At 42.7% G+C, this 16270-nt stretch overlaps 1 protein-coding gene across 2 annotated transcripts in view; it reads left to right on the plus strand.

The window, feature by feature from the left end:
- Nucleotides 1-16270, plus strand: part of PCNX2 (pecanex 2) — a 163090-nt gene that overhangs the window by 117960 nt on the left and 28860 nt on the right. For both annotated transcript variants that reach the window (XM_048486072.1, XM_048486079.1), the window contains exons 24-26: nucleotides 4903-4961; nucleotides 6457-6672; nucleotides 13173-13426. In XM_048486072.1, the coding sequence (XP_048342029.1) occupies nucleotides 4903-4961; nucleotides 6457-6672; nucleotides 13173-13426 (529 nt within the window). The remainder of the gene's footprint in view (nucleotides 1-4902; nucleotides 4962-6456; nucleotides 6673-13172; nucleotides 13427-16270) is intronic.

The following is a 16270-nucleotide window of genomic DNA, read 5'->3' on the forward strand; positions in this document are numbered from 1 at the left end:
TAGAAAAATAAGTTTTCCTCTTCACCCTTTTCTCACTTCACAATGTTCCATAAAATAATAAGTACAATAGAGCAGCAAGTCCACTGTCTTTGCCATGGATTGCATTCTGTGACTGAATAAGGCTCCACACTTAGCCAAATGGAGTTGTAGGATCCATCTCCATGTATTTGCTGGACTGCTGGAACATCCAGCTATATACAAGTTGTGTGTCCGGAGGTGTAATACATCTCTGCTATGGAGTCGCCATCAAGAATCCAGCATTTTCATGTACAAGTCCCTTTCTCTTCTCTCTCCTTCCTTCCTGTTTCTGTTCTTTCCAAGTAATTTATCACACTTTCTATTTTGGGAATGACACAGCTTGTAGTTTGCTCTGGGGGTCTCCAGTGAATTGCTGCATAGTGTAACTAACTCAGTTGAAGTGTCTCTAAAGAGGTTAAGATTAAGTTGCCAATTTTCTTTGTATTGTATTCCCAGCTTTCTTGCTACATTGAGGCAAAAAATGGTAATAGGTCTCCAGCTGTGTCCCCAATATTCTTCCAGTAAACATGATCTGGAAAATAGCCACTCAAATAGTACACTACTGGGAAACAGTGAACATGAAGCTCTTAGACTACTAGGGCTGATGTTTACTGCTTGGTTTCCTGTGTGTTGGCAGGTGAACCAAAACTGTATCTGCTGAGGTGACTGTGATTAGAGTAGCTTCCTGTGACCTCTTTGGGGGATTGTATTTCAGCCCTTGCTGATTTATTTTCCTTTACCGTCCTCAACTGACTGGACACAAAACTGCATACCGTATATACTCGTGTATAAGCCCCCCCTCGACTTATACACGAGTCAGCTGTATTTAAAAAAAAATATTTTAAGGTTTTTACTTTGTCGGCCTCCAGGGGGCGCAGTTTTTCGGCTAGCAGCACCTAAATTTCAGAATATCATCAGGTGACGCTCCTGATGATACCTGCCAAGTTTGGTAAAGTTTGGTTTAGGGGGTCCAAAGCTATGGACCTCCAAAGGGGGTGCCCCCATCATCCATTGTTTCCAATGGGAGCTAATAGTAGATGGGGCTACATTTTGAAGGTCCATAACTTTGGACCCCTTGAACCAAACTTCACTAAATCTGGGTGGTATCATCAGGATAATCTCTTGCTGATACCAGCCAGGTTTGGTGATGCTTGGTTCAGGGAGTCCAAAGTTATGGATCCCCAAAGTGGGTGCTCCCATCCCCCATTGTTTCCAATGGAAGCTAATAGTAGATGGGGCTACTCTTTTGAGGGTCCATAACTTTGGACCCCTGAACCAAACTTCACTAAACCAGAAACAGCTCAGTTGCAACAGTCACTACCTTCTCCCTGTTGCGCTCAACATGACTGTTTGGGGTGAGGGGGAAGACTTTGTTGCATCTAGAACAGTTCCAACTGGTGAGCGTGGGCTGTAGGGGAAGAGGCCTCAGCACTCCCGCCCAGCACAATCCAGGAAAGCTACCAAGAATTGGGCGGGGCGGGGGGGGGGAGAGAAAGAGCAAGATGGGGTAGGGATAGAAAGAGAATGAATGCTGGAAAGAGACTGCAAGAGAAAGAGAGATCTAGGGTAGGTGGCCAGAAAGAGTGAACATAAACTGGGATAGGCTGGCAGAAAGGTAGACAAGAGAGAGTTGGGGTGGGGAGAGAGAAAGAGAGAGCTGAAATAAGTGGGCAGGAAGAGAGAGCTGGGGTAGGGAGGCAGAAAGAGAGAGAAAGAGATAACTGGGGTAGCAGGGCAGAAAGTTAAAAGGAGCTGGGGTAGGGAAACAGAAAGAGACCATAAAAACCACAATACTATATAAACTTATAAAATACCAAAACTATTGTGCCCAGTTCAGGCTTGGGAGGTGGGGGTGTCAGACAGGCATAGCAGCCATCTATCTATGTATTCTGTCTGTGTGATCTATCCATCATCTATCTACTACAGCCATGTCAGTGGGTGAAACTAGATTTTACACACAGACTTCCATTGAAGCCTATAAAAGAAGAACACAATTTTACCTTGATTATGCCCATTTTTCTGGCATCCCAGATGGTAGCCACAACATTGGTGTGAAGGGGAGGGAATGGAAATAATTTCCATGAACAATGGAAAGAAATAACCAACAGTACTTTTCTAGAGCCTGTTGCATTTTCTCACACAACAGGCTTTATTGCTAGTAAATAATAGAATAATGCAGCTATATAATGGCTAGCCCATTTGCCTTTTCTAGCATTTTTTTAAGTAGCACTAGTACAATGGAAGCCATTTGAAGATTTAGTGGAGTCTTTTGGAATTAGTTCCTTGCTGAAGAATCTTCACATGCTCTTCAGGGTAAGTGCAAAAGGACCTGCACAGTTTGTTTGGAGTAGTGCCTCTCAGGAAGAAATTCAATTACTGAGCTAATTATCACCCTGGCTCAGTGGTAAGAGCAAAATGTAAAGTAAGAAGCCGCTAGAGAAAAGCCAAAATTGCCCAGCAGTCACGGAAGTTCATTTTTAGAAGAGATTCTAGTTGACAGCTGAAAACCCAGGAGTAAATGTGGAGCTGAATCTGGAATGCAGGATATTAGAATTTTAATGCTGCACAGATTTTTTGTAGCTTTTAATAAATTGCCGCAGTTCAGCTGCCATAATTGTGTGGAGGTTTGAAAGTCCAAAATAGATTTTGCAGATATTTCTGAATTAAATGACTCCAAATTTCCTAAACTTTAACAGTGAAGAAGCTCATCTGCACTTTGGTTTAAAACAACTGTTTGATACTAGGAAATCAGATAAGGGAGAGTTTATAATGGGTAACATTAGAGATCTAAATTTGTGTGAAACTCTAAAGTTCTCTCATATAGTATTTTAATTAATGTATTTAATTTAGATAAATTAAAATTGAATCTTGATAAGATGGAGGTGCTCAGTGTGCAGTTCCCGAGTCTGGGGAATTGAGGGACACCTAGTGCTGGAAGGAGTGGTTCTGCCCTATAAGAACATGGTGCTGGATCTTGGGATCCTCCTGGATGGGGAGATGTGGCTGGAACCCCAGGTGGCAGCAACATCCAGGAGAGTCCTAGCTCAGCTGTCACAGTCATCCATGCTCTGGTAACCACCAGATTTCATGATTGTAATGCACTGTCCATGGGACTACTTTTGAGTATGATCCAGAAGCTTCAGCTTATGCAGAGTATGGAAGCTCGTTTACTGACTGGTGCCTCGTACTGAGACCACATCCCACAATTTTAAGGATTCTGCACTGGCTGGGTTCAATTCAAAGTGCTGCTACTAACCTATAAAACCCTATATGGCTTTGATCCTGGATACTTGAGAGAGTGCATCCACCCATATATTCCCACCCAGACAGTAAGTATAGAGGGGGAGGCCCACCCAGCTTTCCCACTCCCTCTGGAAATGAGGAGGCGGGCAGCTTGGACAGTGGCCCTTCACTGTGGAATGCCCTCCCACTAGGCATCTACTCTCTTAGAGTTTGGGCATCTGGCGAAGACCCAGGCATTTTGGCTGATCCCCCCCCCCCCGCACTGGGATGGAGTGGGGGCTTGAAGTATCCTGTACAGTCCTTCTGTTTTGGAGGGTAGTTGGGTGTGAGATTTTATTATGGATTTTATTGTAAACTGCCCTGAGTGTCTTAAAGAGTAGAGAATAAGTCCAAAATAATAAATAATAAATAATATTTAAAGCATATATGAAAAAAATATGTTTTTGGGTAATATCTGGGGTTTTGTCATATATACATTGGGAAGAAAACCATGTAATATGAGATGGATAAACTTTCATAAACCAGTTCCTGAACTGGGCAGGCCAGCATTCCAAGCATATTCCCTCTTTTTATATATTTTTTCCCAAAGTACTGCTTAATATATTTCCAAAAATTGTCCATTGGGAAGTTTGGTTATAAAAGTCCACATCACACATCCATCACCTTTATGTCCATCCTTCTTTGACCTGCTTTGCAGGAAAATGAATTGCCATTTAGAAGGTCAGGTTGGTCATCGAAAAAAGAAGAAATGTAGGTTTTTATACCCCACTTTTCTCTACCTTAAGGAGAATCCTGGTGGCTTTCAAATTCCTTTCCTTTCTATCCTCACAGCAGACATCTTGTGATGTAGGTGCAGCTGAGAAAGTTCTAAAAAGAACTGTGATTGGCCCAAGGTCACCCAGCAGGCTTCAGACAGAGGAGTGGGGAATCAAGTTGGTTCTCAAGATAAGTCTGCTACTGTTCACCACTGTACCACACCTGTAATATGGGCCTCTTCACACATTTTCAGCTTCATTCCAAAAATTTTTAAAGCATATCTCTAAAAACGAAGTGTAAAAAAAATTCAAACACTTGTATCCCTTGTCAGGGAACAAAAGCTAGATTTGATTCAGTGACAGATTTGACATGCGTAAAGTGGTCTCTTGCATTTTAAAATAATTTCCAGCTAGGCTTATGAATTACAGTGTTCTAAGTTTGCCATGTTAAAATTATTTAATATATTGTATTCCTTTTGAGAACAGAAATAGCATGCAGTTTTTGATCAAGTGTAACTCAATGGCAATGTAATACTGATCCAAACCCTCATTTTTCCTTGAACAGAATCGGAAGAGAATAAAATGGGAGGCAATCAAGTTATTTCAAGTCAAAATCCATTGAACCTAAAATTGCTTTAAATATATTATTACAGGTGTCAACTTGGCCCAGGGTAGGTTAAGGGGTCTCTAATATTTTAAGAGGCTAGTAACATGAGGTAGTAAAGGATCCAGCAAGTGTACACAACTGGATGCCCTTCAAAGGATTTGGGTTGTGTGAGAAAGAATCACTGCTCTATAATATTCTCTGTGTCCAGATAAAGCCAGAACAGGAACAGGAACATTGCATAGGTACAGAGATGATCAGTACATACATGTTTATTTCCAGCACAAAACGAGTTGACCATTCAAATACAAGACTGGTGCTTCAAATCGAAAAGGATGCAGGTATGGATGTTTTTTATAAATGTTTTTTGTTAAAAATGCAGAAGGAATTTTATACCTTGAAAAGTATTTTTCCATGTTTAAATGCTTCCTGATTGTGAGGGAATGTTCTGCAATAATGCAGTGGAATTTTAAAAGAAACTGTCAAGCAGCAAATCATTCAACTGAATTGCTAACATTTTGTACATATCAATTTGATCTGCCTATTTAGATGTTCCCTGAGGAAAGTGGGATTTTGTCTTCCTCTTGTTTTTTTGTTTTTTGCTTTTTTTTGGCCATCAAGTCACAGTTTACTTAGGGTAACCCTGTGGGGTTTTCAAGGCAAGAGACATTCAGAGGTGTTTTGCCATTATTGCCTGCCTCTGTGTTGTGACCCTGGATTTCCTAACCATTGCTGTCCACAACCATATGGCCAAGCCAGACCTTGTTAATTAAGAGAATTCAGACTCACTTGCATTGTCAATTAGAATGTGTTATACTGTTTTGGCACATGTGGAAGATCTTGCTACATTTCATTAATTGTGCTTAGGTTCTTATTTTAATTTTCCTTGAGCACACTTTCACAACTTAAATGCTTAGGTTTGAGAATTATTGCTGGTCCAGGAGAAAAAACATCAGATTAATAGTTAGAGCCATCTCTGAGAATGAAATCAATGGAAATTCCAAATCCAGGATGATAATGAAGTCATATTAAACTTATAGCAAACACAAGAACAACAACAGAAAGTAACCTCTTTCTATGGCCAATTATTCCCTGGTGCTCTTCCCCGCAGTGAGGGTAAGTTTCCTCAGGAGAAGAGATTTCTGTACTGACACTATCCTACTTGTTGAGCCAAAGATCCTGAAAACTCCGTGGTTAGCGAAAACAGGGAAACCCCAATATTGCCCCCTTGCTTCAGGGCTTCACACCTTCTGGCTTGCTCCCCCTTCCAATGCAGAACTGACTTTTTTTAGTCCTTTAAATGTAATATCAATATTCCTTATATGGATATTGTACATGTTGCAATCTTCAATCTTGTGTTGGACAGGGGAGCGACCTGGAATTGGGGACAGGAAAGCCACGCAGCAGGCAGTGGGGCACTTTCTCACATGTAAACAAGGAAATGTGAGGACACCCCACTGCAAAGTCACTGCAGTAAGGAGAGTATAAGGTGAGAGGAAGTGCTGTATGTATAATGGGCCTTTGACTAGTGATTCAGAGGCAAAGGAAAGTCTTTGTGGTATTGTTATTCTGCTCATCCAAACATTTTGTGTGCTGCTTAGGATATAAGAAAGGTCTTACAGTGAAACTACATGTAGATATTGATAATTTTGGTTTAGTCAGATGGGCAGAATCTACGAGGATTTAATGATGATATGTACTTCCAGAATGTTAATCCTAATCTCTGAAGGGAGCTTCCAGTTGATTATGCAGTAAGAAAATGGAATCATTTTCAGAGCCTTTTACTGGGGGATTTGTTCTTCATTGCTTTTTCTGACTAAGTTGTTGTGATTATAGGTAATGACGATAACAACCTCAACTCCATCTTTTATGAGCACTTGACAAGATCTTTGCAGGAGTCACTTTGTGGAGATTTGATTCTTGGACGTTGGGGAAACTACACTTCTGGAGACTGCTTTATTTTGGCATCAGATTATTTGAATGCCTTTGTTCACTTGATTGAAATAGGAAATGGTCTGGTTACATTCCAGCTGAGGGGGCTAGAATTTCGAGGTAAGAGAGCAAAAGGTCCAGAAATTGCAAAAAGTAAAATCATTTTGCCATGTGGTCTTTACTACATATTATTCAATTCAAATAATTAAATATTTCCAGTTTGTAATGTAACACAAAATTATAGGTCCATTTGAGTTGTTGTATTGTACATGATCATAAAACACAGCTAGTACCTGACAGTTGGGCATTTCTGGTGTAAAAGACATAGTGAGGCTGAATAATTTTTTAGATTACACAATCAGAGGACCCATCTCAGCACCTAGCAGATCTGTCTCTTTTGCATGTTTTTCTCACCTTTCCTCCACAGAACCCAGGCTAGTGTATATTATTCTCTTCTGTTCTGTTTTATCCTGAAAACACCCAAATGAGGAAGAAGGCTGACAGGGAGTGGCTGGCTCAAAGTCAGTGAGGTTTTCAAATTGGAACCTTGGCTTCCCCAGTCTTAGCCCAACAATTTAATCATTTCAGTACACTAACTATCCAGTGTGGTATAGTGGTTAGAGTGTTGGACTAGACATGAACGACTAGTTTCAAAATCCCAGTTGACATGCATCTTACTGAATGATCTTGGGCCTGTCATTCTCTCTCAACCTAACATTACGTTATAGTGGAGTTGGCTGCAATAGTGGCATGTGCAGCTAAAAGGGAGAATTATGCATGCAACCTGAGCTGCTTGAAAAATAAGTGGGATAAAAATGCACTCAATGAATAAAACATCTGACTATTTGAAATGTGCTCACATTGAATAATATAAAATGGTGACTGGATGACAGGTAAGATTTTAACTCTAATGTAATAATGAAGGGAATTTGGAGAATGATCTTAAATTCTTAAATTGTCCCAGTGAACTAAGTGGAACTTTACTGCCAAGTAACTGTACATAACTTACCTTGTACATAAGTTACTTGAACACATGCAAATGTGCCTCGCCCCTACCACCACCTGTGAGGTGGACAAAACATATACCCCACCACACAATCACTGCACACTGAGGGGAAAGGGGGACTGTCATCTGGGCATGGCCCACCTCCTGGGGGAGGGAGAGGAGAGGGCCCATCACCTGGTTGTGGCCCACCCATCCTTGGAAGAGGGGAAAAGAGGGGGGCATCATCTGATCATGGTTCACCCACTCTGGGGAGGAGGGGCCCTTTCTCCAGATTGGGTGAACCACAACTAGATGCCGGACACCCTTCCCCCTCATGAGTAGGCCACGACTAGATGTTGGACCCCTCCACCTGGGTGGACCATCAAGAGATGATGGGCCCTTTCCACCTCCCTCCCCTTAACCCAGGGTGGTTGAGCAGATGATGGGCCCCTCCCTCCCCTTCCCCCCAAGATGGGTGGGCAATGACCAGATGACAGGCCTCCTTTCCTCTCTTCCCATCCTTCTCTCTCCCCCAGGGAGGGTAGACAATGGTGAGATGATGGTTTTCCCTCTCCCTCTCCCCATTCCTTTCCTGACCCTAGCACTCCCCCCTGGGTGGCTGGGCCCCTCGCAGACAGAAGCTCATCTTACCATGATATGCTAGCCATAGATGTGGGTGAAACACTAGGAGCAAAAACTACCAGACCACAGACACACAGCCCTGAAAATCCACAGCACCCATCTGTACATAAGATTGCAGACTTACTGTTTTAATACCTATCTTGTTTGGCTTTGTGTACCCCATGGTTTGAACATAGAACCCCATCTATGTCTGCCACCCTGTGAGGCTAATCCTATGATGTGTGAACATATCCTTGGGCTTTTGTTAATTTAAATATTGAATTAGTACTATTTCAGACTTTCCAGATTGTTTCTACCTGTGTTTTCAGGGCTTGGCAGGGTAATAAACTACTGGAACCTGCTTCAATGTAAACATGTTTAATTGGACTATGAATTTTATTAGAGAAATGCCTAGAAAAAAGGCTTCTCTTTTTGAAGGCAGACACTTGCATTCTATTCAGCTGCCATGACATGGCTAACTACCACTGGGCTTGTATGCTTTGTAATTTTCATTTCCTGGAGCATCTGAGGACTGCAAGAGCTCAGTGTGGCAAAATGAAAGATTTGTTAGTGGAAGAAAAGTATGAGCCATTTGGCAGTTGCCTGAATTTGTTGAACAGAGCTCGATAAATCCCGGGTGCCTGTTTGCCAAAGTGCTTAGAAATTGCACTGCGGCACCTAGAATTTCCAACAATTATGTGTGTCTCCATAATCCTTAGGAAGACTGCAGACATGTTGCATGAAAATATGTTTTGCTAAATGACAAAGAAATACATGTGCATGGAAGTCTTGAATTGGCTTGTTTACATGTTAACTGAACTACCATTCAGTGGTAGGAGATGAATTCATTTCTTAACCAGTTGCTTTCTATCGTGGCTCCAATACTCAACATGCAATTAAACAGATATTTAAAACAATAATGAAGTTATGACAAACTAGGGAGAAAGAAGGCCAAGATTAGTTCCCTTCTTGTGGTGACTATAAATATGGTTACTTATTATAAATATGGTACATTTATTATTATATTACACCACTTTTGTCTTGGAATTAATAAAGCTATGAGAAACTGCAAAGAGTGTAGGACTAAGTTCTGTGGCAGCAACAATTAGAAATACAAAACCCCAAGTGCTGGAAAATAAGTCTGGCTCCTAAATTGCTGGGCTGATTCCTAAAGCTAAAGAAACTTTGTCAGCATCTGAGTTAGAAAGAAAATTATATTAAGCTTGATGGTTTCACATCAAAGATATACAAGAACATATATTTTGGTTTTGATGTATACTGCATATACTGTTTTAGTTCCTTAAATTCATGTCTGCATTTAAATGTAAAAGCAAAATTGTAGGCATTGTCTGGTTAGTTACCTTGCTAGCCAATATAAAAGCAGACAAGAGGGAATACCATTATAGTGTAGGGCAGATATTTACCTGTGGTAATTGCATAAGGATTAGGGAAAAGTATGTGTATTCATTACGGAGCTGAGAACAAAAGAAACGCCGTACTTACCATTACCATATATACAACAGACTAGATAAAGTCTAACTGCATAGCATTAAGGATGAATAGGCTGGGGAGTCATAAGGAATCAGATGGTAAAAATGAATGGGGAATTTACTACTAGCTCAAATTTAACCCACTAGCTAACTTTTAGTTGTTTGGAGCTTCAGTAGGCCAATTCTCACCAACCTTCAATTTATTCTTTCTTCATTCCCTTTGAGAGATATTCAGCTCAACACTCCACAGAATTCTATGTCTCCTAGATTAAACAATATGAGGTAGTTGGTCTGTCTTTTTTAGTTTGCAAAATGTGAAGGGGTAGGAAGACCTGAGCAGGGCTGTCAGTGATGCTGTGAAGGTCATTAATTCATAGGGTTGATGTAAGTTGGAAGCAACTTGATGGCACATAGCCCACTCAGAGGAGGACAGAGAGAGCATTTTTGGCAGAAATGAACAGCATGTGGCTCAGCATTCTCTTTCCCTGCAAAGCTCCAGTGGGGAAAAAACTATAATAAAGGCTGGTAGTGCTCTGATTCCAAACTTGCTATATTTATCCTGGAAATGCAGATGAGACCCAAAGTAAGCCAATGATTAGCTCCCGTGTGACCTTACCATGTGCCAGTTGCAGTCCTGGCCAGAGAGCGGAAAGCAGGCAGCTACAGACCTGGTGGCTGTGCAAAGTGGCCCTCAGGCACGATTGAGAAAATTATGTCTAGATAGGTGTACTTCCTCTCTAACTAGTTTCTTTGTCCTTTATTAATACCATTAACTGATAAATGTCTCTTCTAGTTTTGAATATGACATCACTAATACAGTAGCCATTCTCTACTTGGAAGTTGGTGAGAAAATTCCAGGAAGGGAGTTCAGTACTAATTCAGATGAAATTGCATGGCAGATTGGAGAAAGCAGCTGCTATTACAGCAGTAATATAGCTCATGGAAGTTTTCCCTCTCTCCCCGTTTTTATCAGACAGTGGTGGAGGAGTATGAACAGCATAGATTATATGGATGTTGTGGGTTTTCTGGGCTGCATGGCTCTGTTCCAGTAGTATTTTGTCCTGACATTTCGCCTGCATCTGTGTCTGGCAACTTCAGAGGATCCTTCAGGAATTCAGGAAGGCTAGAATCGACTTTGTTAACCATACATCGAAGTGCATAGGAAGTAGGGAAAAGGTTTGAATGAGACTTTCTTGTCATTCTCCTCACCCACCCACCCCCAAAAGTAACAGTGCTAATTGCTTGTGGCAAAGACAACAGACTCCTGTGACATGTAAAAATGCATTCTAGAATATGTTTGTTTGTGTTGCCATAGAAGTTACTTGCTGAGAGCAGATCAATTAATAACATGGAGCTCCTGTCTATGAGATGCCAGTGGGAGGATCTGGTACAACCCATATTCCAATCTGAGGACACTGGGATATTTTTCCAGGTTCAGGAAGTGCATATCATAGGAGAGCCAGGGCTGGGAGGGGATCATAGGCAGAATGTGAATATAGGTGCATGCTAGTAAAACTGGTTTAGTGAGCAGGATGTAAACTGGGTTTATATGATTAATTTCCTCAAGGACTTAAAAGCATCGTTCAGTTTTTCAGTAGATTTCAAATACATAAACTCTCATAATTTGCAGCAGTAACAATTTTGGAAGCGGGGTGGGGAGGATAGTTTGCTGAGGCAGAACTCATCTTGTTTCTGCAGAGAGGGAAATCTGTAGTGCTGGTTAGCAAGTTATACAAACAACTCTTCTACTAAATTTTAATGTTCCAATCTTGCTGAAAAACTGAAGTTGGCAAATGTAGAGATAGGATGTTTAGATGCCAAGGAGAGTGTTCCTTCTGCATCTTTAATAGTTGTATTAAAAAGGACATTTTGACAAGGGACAATTTGTGATTTAATGGCGAGAAAGAGTGGCTGAGATTTACCTTGGCCGCCATTGCTACCTGGAAGTGAAGCAGGGAGAGGGCAGGCTCAGCGCCGACATCCAACCCAGTGTGGGGCTGGGCTGCCCAGCTGCCACCGCAAGCAAGTGATGTGCCTGGAGGAGGCAGGGCTGCAGCCTTATATGGGCAGGTCGGGTCATCCTGTGCTTCTTCTCGACCAAGCGCCAACACCTTCTCCTACTTCTCTCCCTCATGTGTCTGACTTTTTTGTTGTTGGCATTCTGTTTTCGGTGATTGTTGTTATTTGCATTTCATCTGTCACAGCCTGGCGGGTTGTGCATGGGGACTGATCTGTTCAGGGGAGGAGGAGCCTGCGGGGCCTCCACAAGAGGCCACATGCCCAGGTGGGGGCTGCTGGTGACTCATGCCCCCTGGCAGCAAAAGGAGTTCATCCAGAGGCCAGCACCCTGATGGCTCCCACTATCTTGCTGCTCTGGACGTTGGTGTTTTTCGCCATGCACTGGGCTGGGGGAAAGTTATCACTGGAGGCAGCAGACGTGCTGCCCAGTGCCAGATCCGTCCCCTATGGTGTGCCTCTGCTTCCTTTTGCCAGCACACCAATAAAATGCTGTGGCCAAGTTTTACCCACACAGTGGGGTTTTCTGTGTCTGCTTCTGCATCTTTGGACCACTTCCTCTCTTCCTTGGGTGGCAAATGATGAACTGTTAAAAATACTTGCTTGCCACCATTTACCTTGCAGAAGAAGAATTTGTTTGAAATGTCACTCTTTAACAGACTAGCCCATTAAAGAGTATCATCTGAGTATCATGTAACTCTACTTCAGGCTAACACTATTGCCTTTTAAGCTTTTCTATTAAATTGATCTAGTAAATATATTGATCAACTCTATGGTCACAATTCAGAACTCACCATCCTTCCATGTGCACCATGGGGTTTTTTCCACTCGTGTTAAAAAAAATTAGCTATCCTTGGTTTGTTCATGCATCAATATCTTCATATGTCCATTTGAGCTATTGGAATGGGGCATATGAGACCAAAATGGCAGCAGGATCCTGTTCTAGTATTTGAAGTTTGTTTATGGAATTGCATTGGTTTCCTCCCCACCACCCCCTTCAGAGAATCAGGCAACTTCCATTCCATCTACACACCTCCAACAATTTTGACTTCTCTGTACAAAACCCTTCTTTAACTTTTTTCTTTTTATTGGAACATGAACATGTTCCGCTTGATTAAAACAGGTGAATAAACTCATAAAGCAACACAATGGTTTTAAGCTTGGCAGTCAAGTGACTAAGTTCTTGACGTATGTTTCTAAACTATATTCCCCATCTTTCTACATTTAAAAAGCATTTGGATGAAATTATGTTTTATATAATTTATGCCAATATGCCAAAAGCATAGAATTAGGCATATTTCACTTTATAAGGTGAAATAAATAGTTTGCATCACACCACTCTCTGCTGAGCACAGATTAATTGATACATTTTATTCATAGCTGTAACTGCCTTTTTTTCCATTGCGATTTATTAAGTATATGACAGCGAGCAGACTGTTGTCTTTGAACTGCTCCTTTGCATTGATCTCCTCTGAAACTGTCATTGTACTGTGCTTTAATCCCCCAAGGGACATACTGCCAGCAAAGAGAGGTGGAAGCCATCACAGAAGGAGATGAGGATAACGAAGGCTGTTTCTGCTGTAAACCGGGGCACTTGCCTCACTTGCTATCGTGCAATGCAGCTTTCAATCTAAGATGGCTGACCTGGGAAATAACACGAACCCATTATATCCTGGAAGGTTACAGCATAATTGAAAATAATGCTGCAACAATGCTCCAAGTGTTTGACCTGCGGAGAATACTCATCAGATATTATGTAAAGGTAATAAAACTTTACCTGCCACCTCTGAGGAAAAAAAGTAATTTAACAGTTCATTCTATTGTACAAGAATAAATAAGATTTGGGGTATTGGTTGTTGCCAAAGGGCTCCACCATGATTCATGGTACTAGTGTGCCCACTTAGCAAAACATTCAAAGGTTTGCATTGGCACAGCCATTCAGGATGATCCATTTGCATCGTGCAAGTCAGATGCTAAACATTGATATACTGGCAGAGGTGTATCGGGGGAAATGGTGCCCGGGGACAGCCCCTGCTCCGGGCAGCCCCGCACACACCCCCGTGCTTGGGGGCAGGGCTTGAGGGCGGGGACGGCTTAGAAGGGCACCACAGTGGCAGCTCAACTCCTGGGCAGGCCTGCTGCTACAGCACCCATCCAAGCCCCTCCATCTCCCTTCAGGCCGCCTCTTGCAGAAGCCAGCCTGCAGGGAGGTGGGGAGGCAGGGTGCTGTGGCGGGCAGGCCAGGAGGTTTTCTGCTGCTGCAGTGCCTGTCTGAACCACCTTTGCCTTTGAGCCCCACCCCTAAGGGCCTGGGGAGGGAAGGAGGCAGCTCAGACAGGTGCAGTGTACTGCCCACGGGGACAGTGGGTACGCGGCACCCATTCGAGCCATCTCCGCCTATGAGTCCCATCCCTGAGAACCTGGGGAGGGAAGAAGGTGGCTCGGACAGGTGTCGCAAACCGCCCATGGGGACACGGAGGTCAAATGACCCCTGGGTTGATGCGGGAGGGGGGTTGTTGGAATGCAATTTTGCGCCCCACCTGCCGGTGCACCTCATTTGACACCCCCCCATCCCCATGAGCGGTACTCCCCTGCATATTGGATAGGGAAGGATGGACCATCCATGATAAGCAACACTCCATTTGCATTAATGGACCTGTCCTCTCCTTCCCGTAAAAGGGCAACTATATGGTGATGAAACATGGCTTTTCTTTCAAAATCATTTCTGCTATATGCAAAAGACCATCACTGAAAGAAACGTGGACAATACAAATAGAATTCCTTACCATACACTAAACATACTGACCCTGTTATGGTCATGCTTTGTCACTAAATTTGCCTACATATCCACCAATTCCGAAAGAAAATGGTCAGAAGGGGGGCAGTGAGCAGGAAGCCTAGCAAACAAAAGGTACATGAAAGCATAAAAGGTCAGGTGATCAGACACCACAATATGCCATCGAAAAGCTAACTAGCTGCTACTGCTGCACAAGCAATCATTTGCAAGGACTAGGTAGATTTAACCCAACTTACTTACAGATTATGCCACAGCATATTTACATATGGTCAGCATCTTTAAAGAAGTGTGGGTGAATCTTTTCACTTGGCTATGGAGAGAGTGGAGTAATGTATTAACTGTTTTTATCAGCAGAAGATGCAGACTGTCAAAGATAAGCAATGGGCATCTTCCTGAGTTGTCTTGCTTCAGTAATTGCCAGACAATGTTTTGGGGTAAATTAGTATGTAAATTGTATGTAGGATTTACTAAATTGAAAATCATACCAGATGTTGGGGGGGGGGCAAATGGATTTTGGGAGTGGCAGAGGGCCACACCAATGTGTTTGCCCCCTCCACCAGGGTAAAGAACATCTACACCAGTGGAGAGAGCAAAGATTCTGGCATCTGGCTGTTCCACTACTCTGTGGCTGGCAAACCCAGAAGTGGATGCCACTGCAGCGCTATGCTGGCGTTCAAGAGAATGCTGACAGAAGGAGGGCAGACCAGGATGTTCCACCTAGGCATGCCCACCACTGATCCTGCAGACTTATACCCTGCAGAAGTGTGGCATAAGCCAGTTTCAACGATGGGGTAATTCAGGTGGCAGGAGGATTTTCAGATTTCCCTCTTTTCCACACTGCCCGAAGCCCCTTTGAAGGTGGTGCAGCACCATCTTTGCCACACCATCTCTGGCCACTACAGCACTCTCCCCCACCCCAATCTGGATTGCTCTGTTAGGCTAGAATGGAAGCCAGTCTATGTTATAATTGCGTTAATGTCCTATCTATTTTGAGACAAAAGGAGTTGACTTTCCCAGCTTTCTTTTTTTAAACTGACCTGGGAACACTCTTTTCATTAGAGTTATTTCCTGTTAAATGCTTAGGGATCACCCTCTCAACACTAGAGCTATTTCCCTTGATAACTGGTTACAAATCCTTTCTAATCCTAAACCAAAGTGTGTTCCTGTCATTCCAGCAGAAAATCCACTACAGCAGCTTACACTCAGTCTGTTGCCTCCAATAGCTCTCCTTCAATTGTCTGTTCCAAACATTCTGTTTTTAAAAAAACTGCCATCCTTAGAATCATAGAGTTGGAAGGACCACCAAGTCCAACCCCCTACCATGCAGAAATACACAATCAAAGCACTTTTGATAGACAGCTATCCAGCCTCTGTTTAAAATCCTCAAAGAAGAAGATTCCATCATACTCCAAGGCAGAGTATTCCACTGTCAAACAGCCCTTATCATAAGGAATTTCTTCCTAATGTTTAGGTGTAATCTCTTTTCCTGTACTTTGAATCGATTACTCCTTGTCCTGGGCCATTTCCCCACTGGGAAATTAAAGTCGGATACAACCAGGTTTCAAAAGAAATGGCACCTTTTCATCGAGGTTTCACCCTCCCCACTGCAGCGAGTGTGTGATGAAGACATCAATGTCTGTCACGGTTTCAAACTGTGCAGCACTTCCCACAATTGTGCGATCGAACGCGCAATCTGCTCAGTGGCTCTTTCTTCCTTGTCCTGATTGGCTGTTACGCTGTATTGGGGCGGGAATTTTTTTAAACTGTTTTGTGCAGCTATGTCGCCATGCACATGCGTAGATAGAACAG

The sequence above is a fragment of the Sphaerodactylus townsendi genome, linkage group LG01, assembly GCF_021028975.2.
Source record: "Sphaerodactylus townsendi isolate TG3544 linkage group LG01, MPM_Stown_v2.3, whole genome shotgun sequence".
NCBI lineage: Eukaryota > Metazoa > Chordata > Lepidosauria > Squamata > Sphaerodactylidae > Sphaerodactylus > Sphaerodactylus townsendi.